The sequence below is a fragment of the Labrus mixtus genome, chromosome 19, assembly GCF_963584025.1.
Source record: "Labrus mixtus chromosome 19, fLabMix1.1, whole genome shotgun sequence".
In the NCBI taxonomy this organism is placed as follows: domain Eukaryota; kingdom Metazoa; phylum Chordata; class Actinopteri; order Labriformes; family Labridae; genus Labrus; species Labrus mixtus.
This window is the reverse complement of record NC_083630.1, coordinates 2,661,297-2,687,867: the sequence shown is the minus strand read 5'-3', so window position 1 is coordinate 2,687,867 and position 26,571 is coordinate 2,661,297. Positions and strand designations below refer to the sequence as shown.

General features: G+C 41.8%; 2 protein-coding genes and 1 long non-coding RNA gene across 3 annotated transcripts in view; 1 reads left to right on the top strand and 2 right to left on the bottom strand.

Annotated features, from left to right (window-relative positions):
- Positions 1–3,273, top strand: part of abca4a (ATP-binding cassette, sub-family A (ABC1), member 4a) — a 43,106-nt gene extending 39,833 nt beyond the window's left edge. The window contains exons 44-51 of the mRNA XM_061064989.1: positions 33–95; positions 184–290; positions 383–524; positions 1,313–1,447; positions 1,524–1,627; positions 1,710–1,802; positions 1,914–2,163; positions 2,327–3,273. Of these exons, the coding sequence (XP_060920972.1) occupies positions 33–95; positions 184–290; positions 383–524; positions 1,313–1,447; positions 1,524–1,627; positions 1,710–1,802; positions 1,914–2,163; positions 2,327–2,446 (1,014 nt within the window). The 3' untranslated portion in view covers positions 2,447–3,273. The remainder of the gene's footprint in view (positions 1–32; positions 96–183; positions 291–382; positions 525–1,312; positions 1,448–1,523; positions 1,628–1,709; positions 1,803–1,913; positions 2,164–2,326) is intronic.
- A 982-nt stretch (positions 3,274–4,255) lies between these two features.
- Positions 4,256–12,753, bottom strand: tecrl2a (trans-2,3-enoyl-CoA reductase-like 2a). The gene is made up of 13 exons (XM_061064987.1): positions 12,630–12,753; positions 8,725–8,775; positions 8,349–8,400; positions 8,125–8,169; positions 7,355–7,458; positions 7,004–7,119; positions 6,096–6,201; positions 5,585–5,657; positions 5,445–5,488; positions 5,306–5,363; positions 4,765–4,853; positions 4,627–4,672; positions 4,256–4,538 (listed from the first exon to the last, which is right to left on the bottom strand). The coding sequence occupies exons 1-13, from the start codon at positions 12,708–12,710 to the stop codon at positions 4,411–4,413; spliced, it is 993 nt and encodes a 330-aa protein (XP_060920970.1). The 5' UTR covers positions 12,711–12,753; the 3' UTR covers positions 4,256–4,410.
- A 3,806-nt stretch (positions 12,754–16,559) lies between these two features.
- LOC132994224 (uncharacterized) lies at positions 16,560–24,347 on the bottom strand. The gene is made up of 3 exons (XR_009676635.1): positions 24,265–24,347; positions 22,360–22,539; positions 16,560–17,947 (listed from the first exon to the last, which is right to left on the bottom strand). It is a non-coding gene; the product is annotated as an uncharacterized LOC132994224 (long non-coding RNA).
- Between the last annotated feature and the right edge of the window lie 2,224 nt (positions 24,348–26,571).

The following is a 26,571-nucleotide window of genomic DNA, read 5'->3' as shown; positions in this document are numbered from 1 at the left end:
AAGATTCTCAGAGAGTTTGTATCCACTTTCAGACGTACCCAGGAATGATGATCCCTGCAGTGGACCGGATATGTGTGGGAGTCTCAGCTGGGGAGGTGTGTGGGGTTATTTGCATTAACAGAGGAAAAATTCTGCTTGTATTCTTGTTTATTCATCATGTTTTGATCTCCTGGTCGTCTGCAGTGTTTTGGTCTGCTGGGGGTGAATGGAGCAGGAAAGACCACAACATTTAAGATGCTGACCGGAGACATAGACGTCACATCAGGAGAGGCGTCAGTGGCCGGGCACAGGTCAGAAGAGAAAGACTAATGAGTTAATATGTAGAGTCTTGTTGACAGATTTAATGTTGTATTAAAGTTTTGTTGCTCCCCTGAATCTTCAGCATTTTGACGAGCATCCTGGACGTCCACCAGAACATGGGCTACTGTCCTCAGTTCGACGCCATCGATGAGCTGCTGACAGGAAGAGAACATCTACACCTCTACGCCCGACTCCGAGGAGTCCCAGAGTACGAGATCAGCAGGGTGAGACTTCTCTTTGATTTCTTTTTGAGCTTTTGCCTCTATTAGATAGCACAGTGGATAGAGTAAATCCAAGAGAAAGTGGGGAATGACTTGAGGGAAAGGAACCACAGGTCTGATTTGAGCCTGGGCCCATCCCGCTTGGAGGACTACAACCCCTTTAAATAGGGCGCAACTTAACCACTGGACCATGAGCGTCCTAAGACAGGACTTTTATATGGAACTAGTTAAGAAAAATAAATAAAACTAGCATGATTCAATGTTATGTACTGAAGTGTCCTGCAGTTCCTGGAGTGTCCACTAGAGGCTGGCTGCAGAAGCACAGGAAGTCACATACACACCCATTCTAAAAAGCCTGTTTTTACAGCAGAGATTAACATGTTTACAGCCTGGTTCAAAAAAACAAATAGGTGTGATTAGCTCATGTCTCGATCGACACACACTGTACGGGGAGGGGGGGGGGGGGGTGAATGTTTTGATGACTCATCAGTTTTGATTTGATGAAGGATAAGAGTTATTCACAATAAGGCGTGTAGCTGACCTGATTGACAGGTGAGCGCGGTGTAACGGTTTGTCAGGAGGTTTAAAACCCGCCTCAGCTCCAGTTCTCAGTCTGTCGTTAGGTTGACTGAAAGTTAGACTGAGACAGCATTTCCAGCATGGAGACCGCCTGCAGGACCCCTGCAGGAACAGACGGGGGACGTCACTCAGGCTTCGTCCAGTAATATTTAGCTATATTTGTTTCACTGAAGTTCCCCTGAATGGTTCATGAGAGTTCCCCTGCTGCACAGGTTGCAGAGTGGGCGATCCAGAAGCTGGGTCTGTCTGAATACGCAGATCAAAGCGCCGGGACGTACAGTGGAGGAAACAAGAGGAAATTGTCCACCGCCATCGCCATGATCGGCTGCCCTGCTCTGGTGCTGCTGGTGAGGACCATGAGGACCACAGTGATGTTGTGTGTTTCTGAACCAATGCTGATGTTTGTTTGTCACTGTGTGTCAGGATGAGCCCACCACAGGTATGGACCCCCTCTCCAGACGCTTCCTGTGGAACTCCATCATGAGCGTCATTCAGGACAGACGAGCGGTGGTCCTCACCTCACACAGGTAAACGTCGCCGCTCTTTGTCACCACGCCTGTGCTTTGATGAGCTCACATTTTAACCCTCACTCTGTCGTCTCTGTCGCAGCATGGAGGAATGTGAGGCGCTGTGTACTCGCTTAGCCATCATGGTTAACGGATCCTTCAAGTGTTTGGGAACGATTCAGCACCTCAAATACAAGTCAGTCTTTTTACGTCATCCCATATCGGGTCCAATTCAAAAAATCAATTATATAGAATCAAAAAGCAATAACCTTCTCTGGGTGTTTGACGCCCCCCGCTGTGAATTTAGATTTGGTGACGGCTACGTGGTGACCATGAAGATCAGGTCAGCCAAGCCCGGTTCCCCCCCTGACCTGAACCCTGCCGAGGCGTTCATGGAGAGCACGTTCCCCGGCTGCATCCAGAGAGAGAAACACTACAACACGCTGCAGTACAAGATCTGCTCCTCCTCGCTGGCTAAGATCTTTCAGATGGTTCTGGCTAACAAAGAGCAGCTGAGGATAGAGGACTACTCCGTGTCCCAGACCACTCTGGACCAGGTAAGCATGATCAGGTGTTGGGTTAATCCTTCGTCTTACCTCTCAAATAGAAGAATTGATGACAGAAATAATTGTTACAAGCAACTCTATGTCCTCTGCCTTGCAAGTCTGGTCTTAAGGCCATGCACATGACAACACGTTGAACGTTTCTGTGTCTTTGCAGGTTTTTGTGAATTTTGCCAAACAGCAGTCACGAGAAGACGACACCATCGTGCTGCATCCCAAAGCTGCAGGAGCTCAGCGATTTGTTGAACACACACAAAACAAGTCTGCAGAGAACTGAAGTCACAGCAGAGAGCTTGACAGGAAGAGTTCATGCGGTTTAAAGAAAGCAGCCTGAGGATGTGTGCATGCGTCTCAGGACTGAATGTTAGTCGAGACGGTCTGCAGAAGATCTTTGTATCAGGATATGTCGCCGGGTGCAGAGAAGCAGCTGGTGAAGATGTGGGACACACAGGATGATGTGTTTGTGTTCTCCTCTACAGACGTCTTCTTCATTCCCCAGGTTGCTTTGCCTTTGAATGCCGCCACTTAAATGACAGACAGCATGTCAAAGCTGCAAATGTTCCCCTCCGCTCTGCTTCTTCAGTACAAAGTGTCAGGAGCTTTTAATTTGAAAAGTGTGAAGCTTTGATGTGCCTGCTTTGTGTTGTATGTGTCGCTCACCTTGTAGGCCTTAAAGATGAAACTGAGCTTTGATTGATATCAGAAAGGTTCTCTATGAGTCATAACCCGGGCTGGATGGTAAAGAAACAATAGCTCCTGTGTATGTTTGCTTCCCATGCCGAGCAGCGTACTTTTGATTGCCTTCTTTAGATACTTGAAGAGAAACGTAGTCTTAGCACTTTATTGATGCAGCTTTCATTTAAGCATCACAGTTTTACAAAGATCTGCAAAATAAATCTGCCAGTGCAATACAGCTCATCAATGTTACAAAATCCTGTTGCTGCTGCTGTCTCAGATATTTTCATGCCAACGTTTTGTTCGGCCTTTTTATCATTTTCATGTGACTTAACATTTCACCACCAGCTGGTGTCTAAAAGAGCGGGACACACGCGTGATGATTCAGAGATGAGCGTCATGTCTAATAAAGTCACTCTTTGTCCTAAAGATGCGGCTCTTCTTTTAGTTGGTTCAGTTGTTCACTGAGAATGTTCGACATGGCGACCTTCACTTTTATAGAAAACAGTTACAATAAAACCTGAGATTGGATTGTGAGGGCTTCTTATGAAGCTCTTCACGTTCGTGTTACACTTCATCGCTTTAAAGAGACAAACAGGAAAGAAGCTTAATTTCAGCACGCCGACGTGTCTGATTTGCATTCTCTGTGATAACTTTACTTTTTGTTCTTGCAGTTCATACTGCAGACTGCGTTTCATAGTAGTATGTTTGAGGCGGTTTCCAAAACAGCGAGAAAGCCGCTGCTGTTGCATTTTGATCTCTGACCTGGCGCTTTGCATTGTGGGTAAGAGTACGCGAGGGAGACTGGTCTGATGCATACTTTACATTTTTCCCAAATCAGTAAATACGAATATTTTCAGCATACTGCGGATCTCTCACTTGTTTTCATGCATACTGCATTTTGGCCAGATCAGTACGTACTACTAGTGGACGGTTTATAAAAAGCATCAAACACAAACTGCAGGTGCAAAATGCTAACCAAGCTAAATGTAATGTTTAGCTCAGAGCTTAACATTTGCTTAACCTTCTTACAGGCTGCCTTCAAGCTCCACCCTCATGTCCAAATATGGTCGCAACCGACTTAACATCTCCAAGATGGTCACGGTCAGAATGCTAAACCCAAAGGCTCTAAACCATGAGGAGATTCCAGATGGAGTGTCCACTTCTTACATCCAGTCCATGCTCTGAAGGGTCATCATAGTGATGATGAAGTGATGTTTTTCAAGTTTAAGTCACATCCTCAAAATGCCAACAGAATGAAATAAATAACTCCAATGATGGTACGTAACCAGAGACATACACAGACACACGTCTCCACTAGCTTATCAATGCTGAAGTGTATTGCTTTCTTATTATTACTTCCATTTTCACAGAAAACCGTGTTGCCCAGCATCAGAAAAGAGCGCCATACTGTAGGGAAACAATCGTTTAACGAGGGTCCTTGTGTGACAGGGCCCTTGTAGTACATCAAAGATACTAAGAACTTGCATAGATGAATTCTTTAAGAGTAGAAATCATTAAGAGTGAACACACACTCGTGATGTTCAGTTCATGTAGAGTTCACTGTTAGAGAACGAGGGGAATGATGGCCGTGCGGTTGGCGGGATAGTCCTTGAACTCTCGGCTGTAGGCTCTGTGCTTCCCTTTGGCCCAGATGGTCATCTGAAGGAAGCCCAGTGATGTGTACAAGGCCACTGAAACACAACACACACACACATATCAGAAGGTTTCAGTGCCTTTATGTAGATAAATGTTAAAAAAAACAACAACGAGCACACACACCTGGAAGACACTGGGTCATGATGGAAAAGCTCACCCAGGATCCAACCTGCAGTGCAGTCAGACAGAAGATCACACACGAGCTCAGGTGACACTTACGGTGGCCACTCAACGCCATGCTGAATTAATGGTTTGAGTTACCTCGTATGTGTAGTTCGGACAGGACACAAAGTAAAACAGCCACGTGAACGGGTTCTTTGTTGGCACAGGAAATCTTCGGCCTCTGGATCCTGAGGAACAGATCAGATATTTGATGCATGCTAAGAAATTATAAATTGAGGACAAAACGGAAAAGGTTTCAAGTCTTGAAAAGTTGATGCATTCCTCCTTTAAAGGTGCAGTGTGAAGGATGTAGCAATATTGGCGAGATTGCAATAAGCAACAAACTGCTTAAGACTGCTCAGAGATAAGGAGAACCTGCAGAGGGCACTAGAACCCCTCTCTGACTCACTGCTCTGTTTGTCCTCCCTGGGCTGCCGTACAATCATGGCAGTGCAACATGGCTGACTCTGGAAGAGGACCCACTCCCACAGTGGACTTCAAGAGCTATTTAATTAACAGAACAGTTCTTATTTCAGGAGCTCACGTTAAAGAAGGTAAGATTTTATATTTATAATGTTTCGTTTCTGCTGAAAGTTTGTACACACTAACAGTATAAAACAGTAAAAACTGAACAACTCACCGTCCCCTCTCAGATTATTAAGAGTCAAGTGAATGGAGAAGTTTCCGATTTCACACATCTGCAACAGGAGGAATCACTTCACTCAACATTTACTGATCAAACTTTTGTGTCTGCATCGTGCACATGTCCATATACATACCGCAAATAAGACTAACGCATAGTGGACCTGGAGATCTCCGTATGCTGTGGAGAGAGACTCACCAAGGTTAGGATACTGCAGAAATAGAGACAAACTGTGTGTGTGCGCGTGTGTGTGTGCGTGCGTGTGTGCTGACTTACACGGAGGTGTGTAAAGTGGATGGTTGATGTAGTAGGCCAACCAAGCTGAGAAACCCCAGTAATAGGCACAATTCTGAGAGAGGACACACAAATACAGATGTTTAAATAAACAGAACTCTTAGACAGTGTACACTTACATACAAAAAGACGCCGTGAGGAGTTTATCAGGAGTTTAAGTCAGAAGCTCCCCCTCCTCTCGAGAGTCCATGCTCACACAGGTCACCATGTGGTGGACACTGAAGCTTCAGTGTTTATCCAGCTCTGCATGGGTCTGTAAACCTTTCTGTGTTCTAACCTCTCTCCATTTTTCAAAAACATCTCCAATATTGATCCTAGTTTGAGCACGTTTCTGAGTCTGCGCTCTGAGACTGTTTTCTCTGCAGGTTTCTGTATCAGTAAAAGTCCTCAGGCTGAAACGTTTACACAACAGCTGGTGTGGGATGTGGAAAAGAGGCCACGCCTTGTAAAAAAAAAAAGGGTGAGCATGTTTTCAGGGTTGTGGCGTTCTCACCCTGATTATGGTCCTGAGAGGCATGGTCCCGTGGGAGAAACGATGCACGAAGATCGTCTCTATCAACCTCTTCCCGTAGTGGAAGGAATGACAGGCACAGGCGAGCCTGACAGACACAGAGCAGGGACAAGGTGAAAGGGATAAAATGTGTGCTTTTAACTAAACCTATTACTGTCTTTTTATGGAATGAAACTTTATCTGAAAAACATTTATTTTCATACAGACAGAGATTACACGGAAACGATCCCCATGCAGAATCGGGTCCCTGCAGCAACAGAACTTGTGTGATTCAGCAACAAAGTGCTGCAAATAAAAGGAAAACATTTAAGGGAGCAGTATGTAACTCTGCCACCTAGTGTCTAAAACGGGTACTGCAGTCCAAATTCTAAACATTATAGAGAGCTGTCTTCCCTCCCTCCTCTCTAGAGTCCATGCTCACACAGGTCACCATGTGGTGGACTCTGAAGCTTCAGTGTTTATCCAGCTCTGCATGGGTCTGTAAACCTTTCTGTGTTCTAACCTCTCTCCATTTTTCAAAAACATCTCCAATATTGATCCTAGTTTGAGCACGTTTCTGCTCGTGGAGCTTATTAGAAACATGCAGAGGCTTTTCAGGTCGGGTACAATCACTTCTATCTGAACCACTTCTCTTGACCGCTTCCATCGCTGCAACACCTGTTGGTTTGACCTGATAACTGCTCTCATATCTGGCAAACCAAGGGGTGTCCAAAACATCCGTGTGGGGGTGTCTTAAAACCGCCTACCTTCTCTGGTCCAAACAAATCCAGATCATTCAGGAGCAGAATCTAAAGTTAGAAGGAGGCAACAAAACTCATATAAACCTGCCTCGTGCCTACAGGTACATTGCCAAAGCTCCTGTAACTTTGAGTTTTTAATTCTCCACTCACGGCACAACAGGATGAGGGCTGGAGGTTGAGACGAATCTGTGTGAGTAAATATACGGCACTCGGAAATAGAAGAGGAGGTAGGTGAGAAGGGCTCCGACGCACTCTGCAAGAAACACCTACACACAAAAAGAACAGGGGGGTGAAAAGGAGCAGACGAGGAAGGCTCCATGCTTTCTCATGTTTGAACGAGTTCATGAACGTTATCACAAAATGTGCAAACAAACAGAAGAAGGCGTGCAAAAGTTGAAAGAAAACACATTCTGCTTCAAACGAGGAGAAACTACAAAGTTCCTCTCAGTGATTTCATTTTCAGACTCTCTCCCCTTGTTGGCATATCATTTATATTCTCACCATCGTCCAGCCAAACTGTGGGCCGAGATCTCTGAAGTAAAAGGTAGCAGACGTCCCGACAGGAAGGTTCTGTAAGACTTCATCGTCTCTGAGGGATTTTTCCTCTGAAAGAAGAGAAGATGATGCTCAAAAAATGACATAAAACAAGACTTCTTTTTAAATCCAAGCAAAGCTTTGTGGCTTAGTGATGTCTTAGATTTTGGATCTGATCAGTGTTTCAGCACTCGTCCTCTCTACCTGGCGGCTCAGGGGGGCTCACACAGAGTTAATGTGTTGAACTAATTAGATGACACTTTTAGCACATCCTCCAGGGGAACTGGCCCACTTCGCTTTAAACCAGTCACTGCTCTGCTTTTCAGTAAAAGCCTTCATAGTCCAAAGTCATAGGAAACGCCCTGTAACATCGTACAGTATGTGTGGTCTGTCTCATATTCTTTAGGGTGTGTTTGTGGGGAGCTGGTGTGTTTCCTCCAGCCAATGACAGCGCAGCAGGTGATTTTAGGAGTGGATACACCAAGTGGATAAAGCTCGTTCTAAAACGAGGGTGAACGTTGTGTTGTCTTTTACCCGTGGACGTGGAGTTGGTCTACTTCCTGTTGGACAGGAAGGTGACAAACACCGGCAGTTAGCTTGTGCTAGCGTGCGTTAGCTTGCAGTGTAGATACAAGCAGTACATGTACACACTATGTCCTGCAGGGGGCGGGGCTTCTGGGGGAGATGAGCCCAGGAGGAGGGGCCACACAAGAAATAATGACAACATGGTTACTTACTGGGATCAAGCTTTAGTGCCTGTCGCGCTGGATACCACTGCGGATCTGGACACAAACACAGGGATGGACAGAGAAGGTAGTACACACAGATTCAGACCCCAAAATAACGTGTGAAAGATGTTTAATGCATTGTAAAGGAACAAGGAGCAGACATCCAACGATTCTGCACAGTTTGAAACGGTGCCATTAAAGTGTCCTCACTCTCTCTGCAGCTCCACACTCACATGATTTATGAAAAAGGATCTTGATGTCTCCTGTCGTTGAGTACGGCTCCACCTGAATGAAACACAAAGAATTGAACCTGGATGTGATATCAGTGATGATATGAAGTGAAGCTCTGAGTTATTACAAACTCAGACTGGACACACATGCAGAGGTTTAAATCCTCTTCTTTTGTTGAACAAGTTCTTTAAACTCTTTTTACAAAAACAAAAAGATTCTGAAGACACAAAATATGCTCGTCTGATTTAGGAAAATGTGTGTTACATCATGTCATGTGGATTAGCTTTGATGGCGTGGACATTAAAAAGCTGATCTAGAATATCTTCTCTGCTTCGACTCTGGAAGACGGAACATTTACGTTTTCACATGTCAGCTCACCTTATCTAAAAAACAGAGCTGCTCTTTGGTCTTTGCGTCCAGGATCTTCACCTGAAGGAGACAGAAACACCGGGTGATACCTTTCTTTAAATGTTTCTTTAAATGATTGGAAGAGATTTTTATTCATGCCTCAAATTCATCCACAAACTAAGGACTCTGCGTCTACATGCAACATCAGCAACAAAACCCCGAGCAGTAAAAAATCTGGATCAGCGTCAGCAGTAAGAACATTTAACCTTTCATAATCTGAAGGCTGGAGTCTTTATTTAAGTAGCGTTATGTCTGAGGATCTAAACTACCCACAGAGAACATCGACATGTGATACTAAATGAAGGAGTGGAGGGGTGTTATGCCCCGTGTATAGAAGTCCTCATCTCAGCAGCCTTGGATTTGAATCTGACCACGGCCCTTTGCTGCATGTGTAACACGCTGACAATGCTTTTTCATATTTTTTTCTGTCATTTTGTTATATCAGTGTTTCTAGTTACAATGTCACAATTCAATTAACTTAGCAGACGCTTTTATCCAAAGCGACGTACATCAGAGAGTAAGTACAACACTAATCCATTCATACACTGCCACTGAAGCAGAGGGAGCAATGCAGTGTCTTGCCCAAGGACACATCGGACATGTTGCTCAGCTGGGGATCGAACCCTCGACCTTTCTACCAACTGAGCCACAGCCGCCCCTAGTTAAACTAATTTAATTTCCAGAAGTATTTAAGTTCATTTAAATTTCTAAGAGTAAACAGTAAATACTGTGTGTTTTATCTACCTTTTAAGATTAAGACACTGGCCCTTTAAGGGAGGCGCAGTGAAGAAGACACAGAGGTGTGTGTAGGCTGAAAACGAAGCGTGTGTAAAGCTGTGGGCATTTTCTTTAATAAAAGTTGCTAAAAGTGAAGATGGACGAGTTCTGACCGGTTCATTTCAAGGGTGCAACACATGTCGTCCCCCCACTCTCTCACACATTTCCAGTTTCTCGTCAGCTGTCCTTTCTCATAAAGACAAAAGGCCCAAACATTATCTTAAAAGATAGAAAAAGAAATAGAGATTTTAACTTAACTTATAACTGAATCCAGGCCACGTTCGTAACCCTATAAACACTGCCTTCGGCTCAACAGACCCCATTTTCCTTTAGTCTTGCTTCGAGTACTGCCCTCAGCTCTCCTCATTTCTGAAGTCTTTGTTTTGTTTCTCAGTGGTCCATGTGCTTTTTGACACTCAGTAGATTTATTCGGTAAGAAATGTCATGTGCACATACTTCTTAAAAAAACAATCAAATGAGTTTCACATTTTAGAAAAATGTGCTCTTGGAACAAATAAGGACGACTGAGAAGGAACCAAAACCGTTCTCTATCATCATACTTATTGAATAAATAAAAATGACTGTATAACTTTAGTCACAGCGGACGCTTTGGTCTGTGTTTGTGTTTCCTTTTCTCCTGAACAAATCCAGTGATCTCGTTCTGACTCTGGTTGAGTGTGATAGGTAGGAGCAGTGTTGTCTTCTTCATTTTAATTAGACCGTGTCAGCGGTGATGTATGGCATATGCGAGCAGGACGGTGGGTGGCGCCCCACAATTTGCCCTGAAAGCACTACGTACTGTGCTGCTCAGCAGAGCTGTCCTCGCTAAATTGGTTCCCTTACTGGACGGTGTAATAACCGGCTAATGGATACGTGAAGATCTGCTGAGTGCACAGCAGAGAGAGAGAGAGAGGGGAGGGGGAGGGGAGGGGAGGGGGGGGGGGGGGGGGGGGAGACAAGGCCCTGTGCTGTTTTGTTGTCAAACACACAAGTTTATTTCATCTGGTTGAAACTTAAATTCTTCCTCAGTTTTTGTCAGAAGCACCGTCACCTTCATCAGTTCGGTTTTTATCTCCACCTTCTTTTTCTCTGCAAACGATCAACCCTCCTCTGTGGTTCATGAAATCTAGATTTTAAGATGTCACACCTTTGAGAACACCCGTTATAAAACCTGAATACTTCACAGTTTGTGTTCATTCTCTGCAGGATGTGAGCGCTGTGTGCGGCAACATCTCAGTGCAGTGCACCCTGGGAGATTGGTTTGTTTTGCTTCCATCTGCTAACCTTCCCCTCCGTATTCTCGGGGCACATGTTGATGCGTCTGCGTGTTCGCTCGGAGCACTGCTGTGTGTTGTAAGGCGGTGAGCGCTGACTTGTGTCCTTGTGAATCTGATTATCAGACACTCGGCTCCTCTCGGGGGAATACGGCGCTCTGCTGACAGCACGGGTCGTACTGAACATGCGCCGGCATGCTTCACAGGGCTTCAGTGTGTGTGAGAGGAATTTCAGTAGTTTCAAAAAGGAACCTTTCTTCTGTTTTTATAAACATCGCTGACTTAAATAGTCAACGTATTAGTGAGGACGGCTCCTCTGATGAGCGTCACGGCTCATATTGAACCTCAGGATCAGTAGCTCAAACACTGAGCAGGATCATGTTGAAGCTGATTAGCTGCACGTGGCTGCCAAACTTTAGCCTTTGTCCTTTTTGCTCCACACTGATTCAAACGTGATCAACGAATCACTGAGCTGTCCAAATTCACAACGGACCCTTTTGTTCTTTACTCTCAAACATTATGGTTATACATTTCTTTCAGTTTCAGGTCAACTCTTAACCTTGCATCACACTATGATTTTACCATTTGTATGATGTACGATCAATAATTGCAGAAAAGGCCAAATATACGATCATTATATATTTTTTATGTGTTCTCAACCAAACATTGCTTGTGACTTGAGAGCAACAAATCACATCAGCACCATTCAGCGCCTGACCGACATGCCCGCCTCTCTGCTGCCAGACTCTTGGAAACATGGACTTCCTTTGTAAATAGCTAGTGTGGCTCCTCCTGAAGAGAAATATTATCTACCAGCATCAAGAAAACATGAAGTTACAGAAAAAACTGTCTGTAAGCTTCAGATCAAACCTAGAAAAGAAACTCCACTAAGGTCAGAGCATTTAGTTAGCTTTAGCCAAAGTCAGGCTAGCTGTCCCCCACTGTTTCCATTCATTACGCTAAGGGAAGCTAACCAGCTGCGTCATATCTAGAGACATATTAGTCTCAGTTTTCTCTTCTTAATTAAATCATTGATTGTACATCTTTCCCTCGGATCAGCTAAATATTAGCTCATTCTGCCTGCAGCCTGTTTGTAACAGATAGTGAAAGCGTGGCTCACGTCCCAGAGCGTGTTGTAAATTATCCTCAGTACAGAGGCCCGCTGCACTCACACAGAATGACTCGTCTGCCTCTTCATTAAAGCTCAGCAGACCCAGGGAGACGAGACTGAGGAGGCAAAGAGGAAGATCATGAAAGAGCTCCGTTTGCTTTATTCTGACTCTGAAACTTGGACTTCATAAACCCTGCTGACACTTCAGAAGAACACCTTTTATTTTAAAATTCAGGAAGTCTTATTTTTTTCTTCTGAATGAATCAGCTGTGTTGAATCCCTCAAACATCAGACTCTCTTAATTTCAAAAAGCTTGATTTATGTTCTTCACAATCTGTGCATTTGTGTTCCTTCTTTTCTGATGAGATGAGCTTCAACATGTTGACATACTCCCTTTCCTGCTTTAAAAATACATTTTATTTCATTCATATTTCATTTTATTTCGGAGCGACGTGCAGACTCATGAGGTTTACTGACAGCAAGTTTCTTTTTAAAACAAAGTTTCTAAAGAAGTCTCAGAGAGGAAAAACCGGTTAAAACAACGAAGTAGAAATGATTAATTCAGCCATATTGAAGCTCAAAGTTATTCTCTTGTTCTAGTGAGGCCTCGTGAAACAAACAAATCTTAAACTTTAAACTCAAAAAGCTGCATTAAAACTCAACTCAGAGCCGCTCTGCAGCAGATAACTTCATACTGATACATTTCAACTTACCTCAAAGAAGGTGGTCCGGCTCATGGCCGAGGTTATTCCTACGTCCTTTGGGTGTGAAAATAAACACCACACACTCGACATGACTCAAACACACAGTTACAGAAGTAGTTCCTCTGCTTTCGAGCACAATCCCTGGACTGACCCTTTATTCCAGCCTCCTTTCTCTCTCTCTCTCTCTCTTGCTCTCTCTCTCTCTCTCTCTCTATCTCCCCCCTCTCTCTCTCTCTCTCTCTCTCTCTCTCTCTCAGTGCTGGGTCACAGAATCACTGGAGGCTCTGCAGAAACCCTACATACACTCTCCCTCCTGCCTTTCTTTCCTCCGTCTCTTTCTTTCAGTACCTTCAGAGAGAAGCTCTGGGAAGCGGATCCTCACCTGAGAGTCAGACTGCTGAAAACAACAGATGTAGGAGAAAGCAGAGGAAAAATAAAACTCATCGGTTGATGTGAGACTTTTGCATCTTCTCTAGAAACTCAAGTGAAGCATGCAAACACAAGTTTCACAAATGCAATCCATGTTCAAATCCATAAACTAGTGTCAAGACCAAGACATACCCGAGACCAGAGTGCTCCATGACCGAGACAAGACCAAGACATTGAGGGATCGAGACTGAGACAAGACCTAGACCATAAACATCAGTGAAAAATCATCATCTTGTGTTTAGGTGGCGTGTCCCTCACTTTGACTGTACCAACGGAAAGGTTGCAGCCGTAACCGGGCGATAAAAATCTAACTACAAATGAATTTACATTTTTTTTAGAAAGAGGTGTTTTCCTTCTAATCACAGTAATGATGGAAAAATAGCCGATTGCTGGTGGTCTTGACCAATCTTTATTTAAAATCCAGAGTCCGCCCAGTCTGAGACCAAGTCAAGACCGAGTACAAATGCTTTGGAGTCCAAGAGAAGACCGAGACCTTCAAAAGGTGGTCTCAAGCTGGTCTGAAGACCAAGACTGATTTTGAGTTCTACATCACTGTCATTAACTCTCATTTAGTGTTACGATGTTGGAGGCTTCAAGCCTCTACAGTGAAACCTCTTACATAGACTCTCTTCTCCCAGACCTGGAGAGCTGCCCTCCACTGGCAGCCCTGCAGCGTTCTGAAGCGTTCCCTTTGATCATTTTGTACCCACTACATACTGAACTGTGACCATCGGGAAAGGGCCATTGTGAGTTTACTGACCGCTGAATGAGACATGAGACGACGTAGTTTCTACACAATGTAAGAGATGAGCTGAGGTCCACTTCTGGAGGGACGGAGCTCTGTATGTAAGTGAGGGGGCGTGGCTTATGAGGGAGCACAGAGGGGAGGGGTGAGTGTAGACGTAGCACTGAGGGAATGCTACTTTCAAAATCATGCTAGTTTAAGAAAATGACCAACCCTGCCTTTAAGGTATTATGAGAAGGAGCACTGAGGGTCAGACTCCACATATCTCAGAGTGAAATAAAAGGAGCTTAAACTCTTACACTTAAAGTGGCAGTACGTTGTGCAGGTTTTTCAAACTGCCGTAAACTCTTTAACAGAGCTCACACTGTACATGTATTATTTAAAGAAGCAGTTCTGTGCAGCACACCTGTGTTCTTTATTCTCAGAGATTCTGTTTCATGTTGTCTTTAAATAGAAGAAATTCTGTCGTTCATGTATCTTGGGGCTGGAGAGGACACAAACTGGTTCTTCTTCCAGCAGTCTGCCTCTGTGCTGCTTCCACTCCTGCAGTTTGTGATTTGTGGAGGATCTCTATTCAGACTCGGAGCGTACATTCATGGATGGATTGTTTGAGGTTTAATGCTGTACTGCAGGGTTCTTCTAAACAACACTTCCTGCTAGTTTATGCAACATTTACACCTTCAAGTGTTTTTTTTCTGCACCGATCGAAAGAAGCCCGACGCACTTTAGAAAGTTAAATATCTGACGCTGTTTAAAATGCACTCAAAACAATGAAGCTGTAATAAAGTCTCTGGATCAATTTTCAACTTAAAGAACATGAATTTGACTTGATGAGACACAGTGAAAGTAGAAGAGGTCAAAGTTCAAGGTTAAGTTTTAAGTTCAAATAAAAGCAGGAAATATAAACACGTTTAAAATAAGAAGTCCGATCACGTGTGTGAGTGTGAGTAAAGAAACCGCTGCCTTCATGCAAAGTTATATTTGACAGATTCTAAAGCGAGGATGTTTGCGTTCACTGGATACGATGACAGGTTGTTAAGGACTGATATGCTTAAGGAGGACACTGCTCACGTCTCGGGTGGTTGAGGTACAGAGGGTACTCATGTACTCGTTGCAGCGGCCTTAAGGTTTGAATCTCACCTCGGCCCTTTGCTGCATGTCATCCCCTTCTCACTCTCTCTTTCAGCTGTCCTGTCTCATAAAGGAAGACTAAAATAACTTAAAGAAAGGTTTTATATTGGTTGAATTAAGACCTGAGATTGAGACTGAAGCGGTTTGCTCCAGAAGTGGACGTTCAGTTTATCCTGTCAAACGTTGTGTTTAGGAGAAATGTCTCCAAAGTTGTTTTTCCTGTATTGAGGTTTTTTTTTTCTGCTTCGACCTTTCGTCTTTCAGATGTGCTTACTCAGCTGTGTGTTTTTTCCACTTGTCCTCTTCTAGTTGAGCGTGCACACTGCAGACACTCCGCTGCCCGAGGGGATTCAATCTGTGGAGAACGGGGGAGCGGCGGACCCCGAAGGCGAGTGTAAACCAGCAGAGCTCAGAGAAGACAAACAAGACGAGAGGAGACACTTCACTATATTCAGGATATAGAAAAGAATTCCCTCGATAGATACTTGTTGACATATTTATGTGCAACAGATGCATGAATATTTGAATCCCTTTATGCTGCCCTGCTTTGAAAACAACAGCTGTCAGCAGAAAACACCAGATTTCAATGTTTTCTCTGTGGAAAAATTCAGAGGAGTCTGGAGAAGATGCACTTCAAGATGAGGTCTGTGTATCAAATAGCATGATCACAGGTGATGGTTTGACCTGCAGAGGGGGTCCTTTAGGATCTTTGTTGTTGAGCCTCATGTGAAGTAAGTCAAACTTTTTAATCGCTGAAGACTCAAGTTAAGGTCATGAAAACACAGAAACAAACTTTGGGAGTTACATGAAGTATGTACAGGTGAGTTTTTAGATGCTTCTTGAAACCAAAGTTTCTGCAGACCTGATGGATTGTGGGAGCTGATTCCAGAGAGTGGAGCTAAAACAGAGAAAGCAACATCACCTATAATTAGAGTGAGGGATGGAAATAAGAGCGTGTGACCAGAACTGAGCACATATGAAACACATCTTAAACGCCCCCACACGCTGCCGCCACATCAGACCACCTCTGCTGTCCTCTGCTGGTCAGTCCGGTCAGTGACACGTCCAAACTCCAGCCACTGAACTGATGAGGATGTCATGTGTTTAATGATAAAGGTTACTTTCCTTTCTACTACATGACTTCCTGTTATAATAAAATGTCTTTGTCTTCATATTGAGTTCATATAATATCCAACAGACAGAGGGTAGAGAGAAAGAGAGGGGAATGACATGCAGGGAAGGAGCCACAGGTTGGATTTGTACCCGGCACTGCACTAACCACTAGGCCACAGGCACCCGTAAAGAGTAACTGTGTGTGTGTGTGTGTGTGTGTGTGTGTGTGTGTGTGTGTGTGTGTGTGTGTGTCTCCTTCAGTAAGAAGGCACGTAAGCATGCTTTATTAAAGATGCATCAATATGTACTTCACTTTACTTATTCTTAGTCTTAATCTTTTCTTTTCATGTTTCATTTTGTCCAGAGCCATTACAAGTGAAAGTCACTTCAACAGAAGTCACTCATTTTGTGCCATTTACATCCAAGAATCACCATCCTCAGTGACAGTGCCTTAATAATGGCTTAATAAGTGGCTTAATAATGCCTTAACTAATGTGAATTAATGTACCCTTATTGTAAAGTGTTACCGTCATTCTTAATGTCACTGTGGGGATATCTTTCAGTTATCCAAAAAGCTTGTCAGAAGTCAAGTTGTTGAAGTAAAAAGTCTGACATGATGAGAAATATTCTTGACATTTAGCGTTGTTGTTGGATCATAACTAGGCGTAATCAAAGTTTATAAAAGGTAAACACACAGTGAGCTTCACAAAATGCAATGTTTGTTAGATTTTAATAAGTCATTAACTTCCTGTTTTTGTCTTGAAACAGATTTTTATTTATTGAACGTCATAGTATTATTAAAATGTAATGAGCAAGACTGTGATATAATATTTCATTTTGTCAAATTTACAATGAAAAGGACCTTCTCTCACATCCTAAAAGCTGATATGCCAACCACTTGAACTGCACAAGTAAAGCTTTTATTGATCAGAAGATTAAAAAGTTAAGAAGAGTAGAAAGTGTACTTAACTGTCAAGAAGAACAACAAGCTAAAGAAATACAGTTTTGTAAGAAATGCATTTGTTCTAAACTGAGAGAACATTTTGGTCTGTTTTCTCCTCATTCTCTCTTCCTCCATGGAGCTCAATGTCAAAATGTTGTCCACATTCATACTGTCTATATGTTGGTGTCAGCGTTGGCAACTCTGCACCAGTTCACAGCGGTACAAAGCTTTCCAATGGACTCTTTTCTCAAGAAAACATACAGAATTAAGTCTGCAAGAGGACTCAGGTGAACAAACATTAGAGATAAGACATTCAGAGTTCGGTCAAATATGTTCATGAGAAGAACAACAATCATGATAGGCAGGAACAGCAAATAAGTGTAAATGAGCAGCACCAGGACCAAGATTACAACATTTCGACGTTTTTCTTCAAAGGGGACGGAGACAGAAGCAGAGAGGGCTCTGAGGGTCCCAACCAGGAAGAATATGAACAGTAGGAAGAGAATGATGAGGAAAATGATGAAGACGCTAATTATCACTTTTAAAGGAATCATCGGAAGCACAGAGAAGAGAAACAAAGGGAGGAAAATAACATGAGGAATGAGCCAGGCCACGACACTGACCACCACAGAGATCTTGATGGTTCGTTTGAAGCGGTACCACAGTGGGTGGGCGATGACCAGATATCTGCAATAAAAGATGGACACGTTGTCTTTGAGGAGGTGCAGAATAAGTCAGAAATATTAAAGTCAGAAACAGACGTAGCTACAGGACATATAGTTACCTTTCCAGTGAGACAACCACCATGAAGCAAACACTGGTCATTAGGCCACTATAGTAAATATAATCTACGATGGCACGTAAATGATACTGATTTATCTCCAGAAGGAGCAGGCAGCAGAGCTGAATGAGGTCAGTAATGAGAAGGTTGATGACGTAGATTGGAGCCACATGATCCTTTCGTACCTGCAGAAAAACACAAGAAGAAGACAATCAGTTGTAAACATGTTCTCATCCTTCTTCTGCCCAGCTGTTGCAGTAAGAGACATATATGTATTTTTCATCCATCTCTCATCGTAGTTGACACACTGGTATATCTGCAGACATGCAGCTATACTTTTAAAATCTCTTTTCTGGTGACAACCATAGACTGTGAAAATAATGGACGGGACAAGGTCCCTGGTGTAGTGAAGCTTTTATTTTTAGAGCTCCCCCTGCTGACTGGCTGCAGTATAGGTCATAAACCCTTGAAGCAGTTGTTCTGCTGTAAACTGTTCTAACCGACCTGTTGGAGCTAAGGGATCTTTGCAGTGTTTTCGGTAAGTAAAAAAGTGTGATTTATGTGTCATTGGTTGGTTAAAATCGTTCTCTAGCTAGCTAACACATAAGCAGTCTAAGGTTAGCTGAAATGTTGTAAAGCTAGGTTACTTATCCGGCATGATTTATCTTTTTATTTTATTTTTTAAAATGAGCAAACCTAATAACTGACATGCTATGTTTCTTGATATTGTTATATCATTATTGTGATTTAAATTGTATTTAAAACCAAGAATCATAATAAAAATCTGCTCATAGATGAGGTTCATTGACTGTACAGTTATTTTACAGCAAAAATAAATACGTCTGGTAAAGTCTCAAAAAAGTATCTAGGGCAAAAACAAAGCCAAATAATTGTAATCTGGCCTGCATCATTACTAATGTGTACATGTTTACAGTCTGAGTGATAAGTGGGTTATACAGAGAGTAACAGGTTTTACCTTCATCCGCTCACTGTGCAAGCTGAAATTCATAGGACTATATACGCAGGGTTGGGAAGTAACGGATTACATGTAACGGCGTTACGTATTTAAAATACTACATAAGAGTAACTGTATTCCGTTATAGTTACAGTTTAAATTGGTGTATTCTGAATACAGTTACTTTCTCAAAAAAAGGATTACCGGTAGGGATTACTTTACGGCACTACACGCAGGTTGCACTGTGCGGATGCAGAAGCAGGTGGCATTATGCACACAGGTACGCTGCAAGTCAATGCGCGAGAGCACTTTCCAAACAACCGAATGACAATGGCAGAGGATGAGAAAAACGACCAGGAGGAGGACAAAAATGCATTTTTGTCATGGAAATTCAGAGAACATTTTACCTACAAACCTGGTCATGAAGGCTGCAACATCACAGTGTTTACATGTTTCAAATGACAGAAAAATAAATGGCATGCATTTATTACATAAAGAAAATGCAAAAAATGCATCTTAAAACATAAATTCATAAAGCTGATCATATTATTGGATTCATCCTGTCTTATTATATATTTTGTTTTTCCTCTTAAATAGTTCTCCTGTCTTAAAAACAAACTTTAGAAGCTGAAGTTTAGCAGAACCTGAGGACAGATCTGATTTCAGGTCTGAGGCATAAACATCACAGTAAAATTCATTATACTTTACATTTAACTCCATGATTGTTTTTCTTTATTATAGAAGATGCCCTCAGATTCAGATCCATCAGCAACCACTGACAACATGGAGGACTCGTCTCCTGAGCGTTTCCTGTCCTCTCTCGATGGAGTTCTTCTCTTCAGTCATTAACTCTTGAAAACAGTAGCACAAAATGCCAGACTGTTTGACAAGTCTGTGATTGAATAAATGTAAATGGAATCTAATGCGTATCTTGTTATGCTTATTGGCTTTAAATGTTTAATATTAAATAAGTTTGAAGGCCATTTATCTCAGACAAGACCGGCTGTAACAAGCTGAGCTCGTCTGTTGTCTTAGCTGTAGTTGGTCAAGAAGAAATTAATGTCAGTTCAAGCCTTTTCAAATGTGAGCTATGAACTTAACTGCTAAATTATTTTACTGTGACCAACACGTTGTAGTGCTCCAGTTAATCAGAGACAGTCAATTCAGATTTTAAAAAAGTTTATTTAAACATTTTATGAAAAAAAAAAAACTTCAATAAACGACCCCTGGCTTCATTAACCATGTGAAAAATAAGTAAGAGAGACCATCAGGTTGAACTGCTGGGACATAGGAGAAAGTATTAAAAAATAATTTAACAAAGAAATCCAAACAAAAATCAAATAAAGTATAAAGATCCTGGATGATTGTTTGACTGTTAAAATATGATGGAAAAATCAAATCCAACACAACCCTCCAGCATCAGGCCTTTCAAACACATGGCAACATCATGGAAAGAAAATAGCACCATTAAATATTGACCAGGATCTCTGTGTTTTATCTGAGGATGACTCTGTCCACCTTCTCACTGTTCACTGTCACAAAGCACCAGACTCTGTCCACCTTCTTCAGTTGTGCAGACGTCGATCAGCTCCTCTGGGTGATGGCAGAGAGGACTCTTCATCTGGGAGAGCTGCTGGTGTAAGGTCATTTCTACCACAGTGGATGAGCAGGGCATCTGGCACAGGTGAAAAAAGGAGGAGGTTCCTTCAAACTAAGCTAACTAACAATAGCTTGTTTTTACAATCCTCTTATGAAACTTCAATAAAAATCACAGGATATAAACTTTTAACAGATGATTTTAACTTCACCTCTGTGGAAGATGTCAGACCAGCTGCTTTTATCTCTTCTTTGCCTAAATGAAGACACAAAAAACAATTGATTTACTGTTCACTTAAATATATTCGAAAAGCAGACATGAATCACATTACAGACTATCAGTTTCTAACAAAATACAACATATCGTACCACCTGTAGCCTACGGTCTGTGGTGCTAACCTAGCTTAAACATAGAACGATTTTGTTAAAAACAGAGGACCCAGCAGCCCACGTATTTTCAATAATGATCAAAATAGCGTGATTATTTAAAACACAGTGTGTTTAAATATTAGACTTTGAATACGGTGGTTTGTTGTACTTACACATTTCTTCATAAGACTCGTAGACCGGCAGAGCACTTTCGGTGTAGCTGGGCTGCCTAAGTCATCAGGGCAGTACGCTAAATGGGCGGGGCGTGTTACCAGGGCTCCTCCCCCCGGACCCTACTGCGCAGACTCTGGCTCCAAATGACGTCAAAATCGCAAGATGGAAGCGCCCCTAAGTGGCATATTTTAGCTTCAAGAACGTTGAGTGGGAACAGCTACAGTGCACTGGTGATAACATTCAATTATGATAAAAGTTCAAAATCCGGGGCCGCACGTAGTAAAGTGGTTAGTGCGTGCGTCCAATGAACAGAGGCTGTTGTCCTCCAGGCGGGCAGCACGGGTTTGAATCCGACCTGTGGCTGCTTCCCATCATGTCGTTCCCCACTCTCCCTCTCCCTGATGACTCTGTCCACTGTCCTATATCTAAAAGATAAAAGCATGAAAATCCCAAAATAATCTAAATAACATACAACACTAATGTGATCTCCATGTTCTATAAAAAAGATTGTGATGAAGGTTGGCCGACAGTTTACTATTAGGTCAGTTCATTTTAGCATGTAAGCAGACAAAAATCTGCTTTATTCTTGTAGTAGCATTAAATACAAAGAACAGCTGGAGTTTATAATAATAGCATTAGTTTCACTGGTTGTCAGTCATAAATCAAATTGGACAATTTGACCTGATGATGAGGTCCAATTTTAAAAAACATGGGATCACAAAAGTTATTAGATTCAGCCTCTGCCCAGCATGTTTGTGTTGTATTTTATGGTCGCTGCACACAGTAGCTAATGAGTAATCCCACAGAACGAAGTTAATCAATTTGTATCGTTTGAGGAAAAGGAACACAAATATTTATACAATGTTTCCATTTCCCTGATATGTTTTTCTTCATAAAACGTGGGCTTAATAATTAACAAGTTTAAGAGCAACTGCAAAACTAATCTCCATTTTTTTAAAAGTTAAAGCAACACTATGTAATACCAATTATCTATTAAATCATTTCTAAATTAATTGTACAAGTCTTTACGACAGACCCTCCAATTCAACTGAATCCTTGCTCCTGAGCCTGATCCATATAGAGGGGCAGCAGATCTCTATGGGATTTGCTGAAGAAGCCGCTGATGGGTAGAAGCAAGTTGGAGCAATGAAACTGTGAGGCAGCAGAGACTTCAGACTGTGCTCTGCTCTCTAATCCATTTACCTGGAAAACGTCTACTTATGTAGCACACAAGATGGACGAGCTGCTGCTCCTGACAGCACAAATACGGACTTTAGCAGATCCACTGCCCTGTGTTTCACTGAAACCTGGCTCAGTGAACACCTCCTGGACTTTCAGCTCTTATCATCCTCCTCATGTGGCATCAATATATGCACACTGTTTTAACACAGTAAGAACTGTCTACCTCTCAAAAAATGATTGTTGATGTGATTCTGATCCTGAGACTGTTCCACAAACACATGGCACAGACAGTAAATGAATAAAGTCATGTAATGTACATACCAGAAAGCAAAGAGCACAGATGACCATGAGCGTCAGAGGAAGGCCGATACTAATGACGATGCATGTTACTACGTGCCTTATGAAATGTAATTTTTGGTAATACTCATAGTCGAAGTATTCATAGCTGCCATTCCAGTGGGTGATGTTATTGTAGTTTTCTGTCATTCTTCAGATTGAAACCTAGAGGTAAAGAGATCAAGACATAGGGAGTTTTTAAACATTACATAAATGAAGCAATGATCAGCACTAATAAAAAAAATTAAACAGGGAGTCATTAACCATGTGTTTTTTCTGCAAGTGTAAAAGCTGATGATTGTTATATAGTTTAGTCAAACTATTTTTTATATTAATTTCTATGTTTTAAATGATCCCTTTTGATTTGGATACAGGCAGTGACATCTAAGTGACATCTAAGAGGATGATTCATTGGTCAGGACTGCTGAATACGTTTAACATGGGGCTTTCATCATGGAGACTTTACTCGAGTCAAGATCATTTTCACAGATATGAATTGAACTGTAGGAAAGCACCAGATCTTTGATTTCCTCAAGTCAAATACAAGTTCAGTCACACTGAGTCAAAGTCAAAAAAATTAGTTTTTTTGTTTATTATTTCAGATTTTCTCAGTTGATGAAATGTTTTAATGTTTATATTTTGAATTTCAGCCAAACACAGTGTTACCTTCAGTTAAGCAACAACCATAGCCAATCAAACATAACGTCTCTCAACAGTGTTTTTTCAGACATTTCAAATATCACAATCTAATTAAAGTAAATAAATGGGTCTTGAATAATCCTCCGCTGCCCTGATTCTGCATCTGATTCATCGATGTCATTAGATCATTTAACTCGCAGGGAGAGTTTCAAAGATAACCACAAAACTCTTCTTCACACCTCAGCTGTTGTCATTTCCTGGAAAATTAAAACATTTCTAGAAATACATCTCAGTGGGTTATGTTGGTTTGGAGGAAAGGAAACAATGTGTGATTATATTAAGAGAGAAAAATATTATAAATATAATTTGAATTTGTTAATATACGACGGAGGATAAGGGCCACATTAAAAAAATAATAATGAGTTTGAGACCAGCCTGCGTGAAACTGATGAAAGTAGAACTCTTAAAGTCTTTAAAGAATAAAATAATAAAGTCGTTATTTAGTCTATATCAGAAGAGCAGCAGCTTCCTGTTCTCAAATGACAAACATGGAGCATCTTGTTATACTTTAGTAAAGATTTCACTAATAATTAAATAGGATACTTCCTTGTGTAGTCAGTAAAAACAGTTCAAGAGAAGTTTTCACTTGAACTTGTAAGACCTTGTTTATTTGTAAAATGAGGAACAGGACACAAACTGTCTCTGCACATGAGACACTTTAACAAGGCAGACCGATAACAGACACAAATAGTTGTGTTGTTTACTTATGCAGATATGAAACTACACATGCTTTTGGCACATCATCATCTTCACATTGTCATAAAATATCAGGACCCTGAAAAGATACTGAAGAAACTGAAGAAAGAACCATACTGACTTGGAGGATGATGTCTGCAGAAGAAAATACTTTGAGTTCTACTTTCATCATGTGCGCAGGCTGGTCTCAAACCCGTTAATTTATGACTTTAATCCTGTAAATTTACAAGTTTAATCTAGAAATTTTAGATTTCTTTTACGTGGCCCTAGTCCTCCGTCGTAGTTAATAAAAGTTTATTTGCAAATAACTTTTAAGACATTTATTTCAAACACACTTTTTTTTACTCAAACACAGAGTAACCACCCCCACCAAACAAATAAAAATATATCATCAGGTTCATATTTATTCTCAGGACTGTTTTGCACTTCCTTTTCTTTTCAATTGTATTTGTAATAAGACCACAACACTGACATTTTAAAGTTACCAGATCTCACCTGAATGAAGTCTCAGCACCAATGTCTGATGTTTCTCTGCAGCCGAACTGTCTAAAGTGATTCAGATAAGTGATGGAACACACTTGGTCACTGATAATATAACACACCTCTTCTAAGGAAGTGAGAAAAAAAGAGTCAGTCATGATTATGTGTATAGTGAGGGAGGAAGAAACTGCAACACAAGCAGAAACTGTTTGAAATAAGAAGATACCTTCTTAACATTTGAGAACTAGCAGAAGTAGATGTGTTAGAATTAATTTATTTTAGTGTTATGTGTGGAGGCCGTAGTAATGTCAAGCATATTTATGGACACTGGCCCCCATTCTCATGTTTATTTTTGATATTTGTATATTAACTTGTTCAATCAGTATGCTATTGTTACATGGCCGGCAGCCTGAGACCTCACTCCCTTCTTGATTTGTTCCCCTGTAGGTAATCACCTAATGAACATCACCTGCTTCACCCAGCCACTGTATGATCAGCAGCTGAGAGGCTCCATATAAGAACACACCAGCTCTGCAGTAGGAGCTCTCTGTCAGTCTTGCTGTGTTGAAAGGTTTGTGGTGAGGTTGGACAAGGTAAATTGGGGTTCCCTACATTTGCTACACATCCATAGTTGACTTTGTTAGAAACACAAGGTAAGTCTGGTTTGTGCCACCCATGTAGTTTTCTCTTTGAATATTTTTAGAGAAGGAAGTTAGGTTTGTGTTCGGATTTCTTTTTCATGAGATTAGAGACTAGTTAAGTCTGGTTTGGTTTTGTTGAGTTTATTTATTTGGCACAACCACTTTGTCCAATCCTCACCCCCACCTAGTTCATTAAATTCAGTTTTGTGTTTTTGTAAAATAAACCTTTTTCTTATTGATTGCAATGAGTCGTTGGCTGTGTCAGTTTCTTTGGTTGTCTGTTACTTCTCTGCTGGTACCAGGGATGTAAAAGCTATAGACATTCTTGTACAAATGTGGTTAAAGTTGAGTAAGTCTCACACAGGTACTTTTGGGGCAGCATAGGGGTCTTTGATGCCATGCGTAATTCTGTCGACCCAGATGTCCGGTAATATGCAGCCACGCTGAATTGATGTGCTTGTGCTCCTGTGTTTCTCCGGACCTTCAGGTGGACGTCCTGGAGGCAGATCAATCAAACACATCTTGCACAACTGGAAATCATTTAACACAAACTGAGCATGAGAGACTTCTTATTGAATCAGGCAGAAATACTACCTGCAATCTGCCCCTTTAAGAATCCAATCCACAAAAGAATCTGTACTGAAAATACGCCAGCCCTAACACACCCACTAGTTGTCCTGCTCTGTGCAGTTTGCTCTTTTTTTGCGTCTGAATGTGGAGAAAGGCCGTCTGCACATTTGCTCGTCACGGTGTCACAACCTGGATCAACAGTATGCAACAAAAGAGGGAGACCACACAGACAGCAACATTATACATTATATTTCAATTGAATTAATAAGTTACAAGGTGTTATGCTTGAGAGGAAGTAAGGGTGAATGAGCATATACAAAGAAATTCTGACAGCAGTCTGCAGGCCAAGGAAGAGAGTGAGAAGAATGAGCAGGTCTGCTTTATATGAAACCAGCCTGCTCAGGTGTGCTGCATTAGAGTCCTCTCAGACTCCTCTCACATCTACCTGCAACAAGGGGTACGTCTCAGTTCCATGCATCCCTCACACCTCCTCCACTTTCATCTCAGTCCCTCCCACCAGAGATGCATGGAGGGATGCAAGGAATCCTTGTTTGATGCTGAATCAGAAAACAAATCAAGTATAAAACACAGGAGTGATCAGCCTACACTCCATTATATTGATTTTAAAGGACTTGTTCTTAAAGGGATACTTCACCTATTTGCAATAAGCTTTGTATCATTAGACACCTGGTAGTATTTTTGAATGGTCATGCATCCCGCCCTCATTTTCCCCTGAGACGGGAAAGATCTGTATTTCTTTTCTGAAAAAGGAGCCTCTGATCGTAGGCTGCTTTGGTTAGAAGGGAAGAAACTACATCACTAGTTCCTCATATTTTCAACCCGCCATGGGGGGGGGAACACCCACTGAAGCTACAGACCTATTAGAGATCAGTGGGTGGGAACGCACTCCCAGAATCAAAACTTAACGTCCGTCATCTTGTTATGAAGCTATGCTAACAGGCTCTGTGGAGAAAGCTGAGAAGAACAAATGTATAATAAAAGTATGTTTCAACTTCAAGCTGATATGGATGAAGGGGATTTTGAAGATCTTGTGCTCAAATCGGATGTTCGTGGCTATCTCTGCAAGCCGCAATATAGCGACGAGGGGGCT

Excerpts from the sequence above, each read along its gene's own strand:
- tecrl2a (XM_061064987.1), bottom strand. The coding sequence starts at position 12,710 with ATGTCGAGTGTGTGGTGTTTATTTTCACACCCAAAGGACGTAGGAATA. Across the intron at positions 7,459-8,124 it reads GGCACTAAAGCTTGATCCCA|AGGAAAAATCCCTCAGAGAC; the intron begins GTAAGTAACCAT and ends CTCTTCTTTCAG. Across the intron at positions 7,120-7,354 it reads CACAGTTTGGCTGGACGATG|GTGTTTCTTGCAGAGTGCGT; the intron begins GTGAGAATATAA and ends TTTTGTGTGTAG.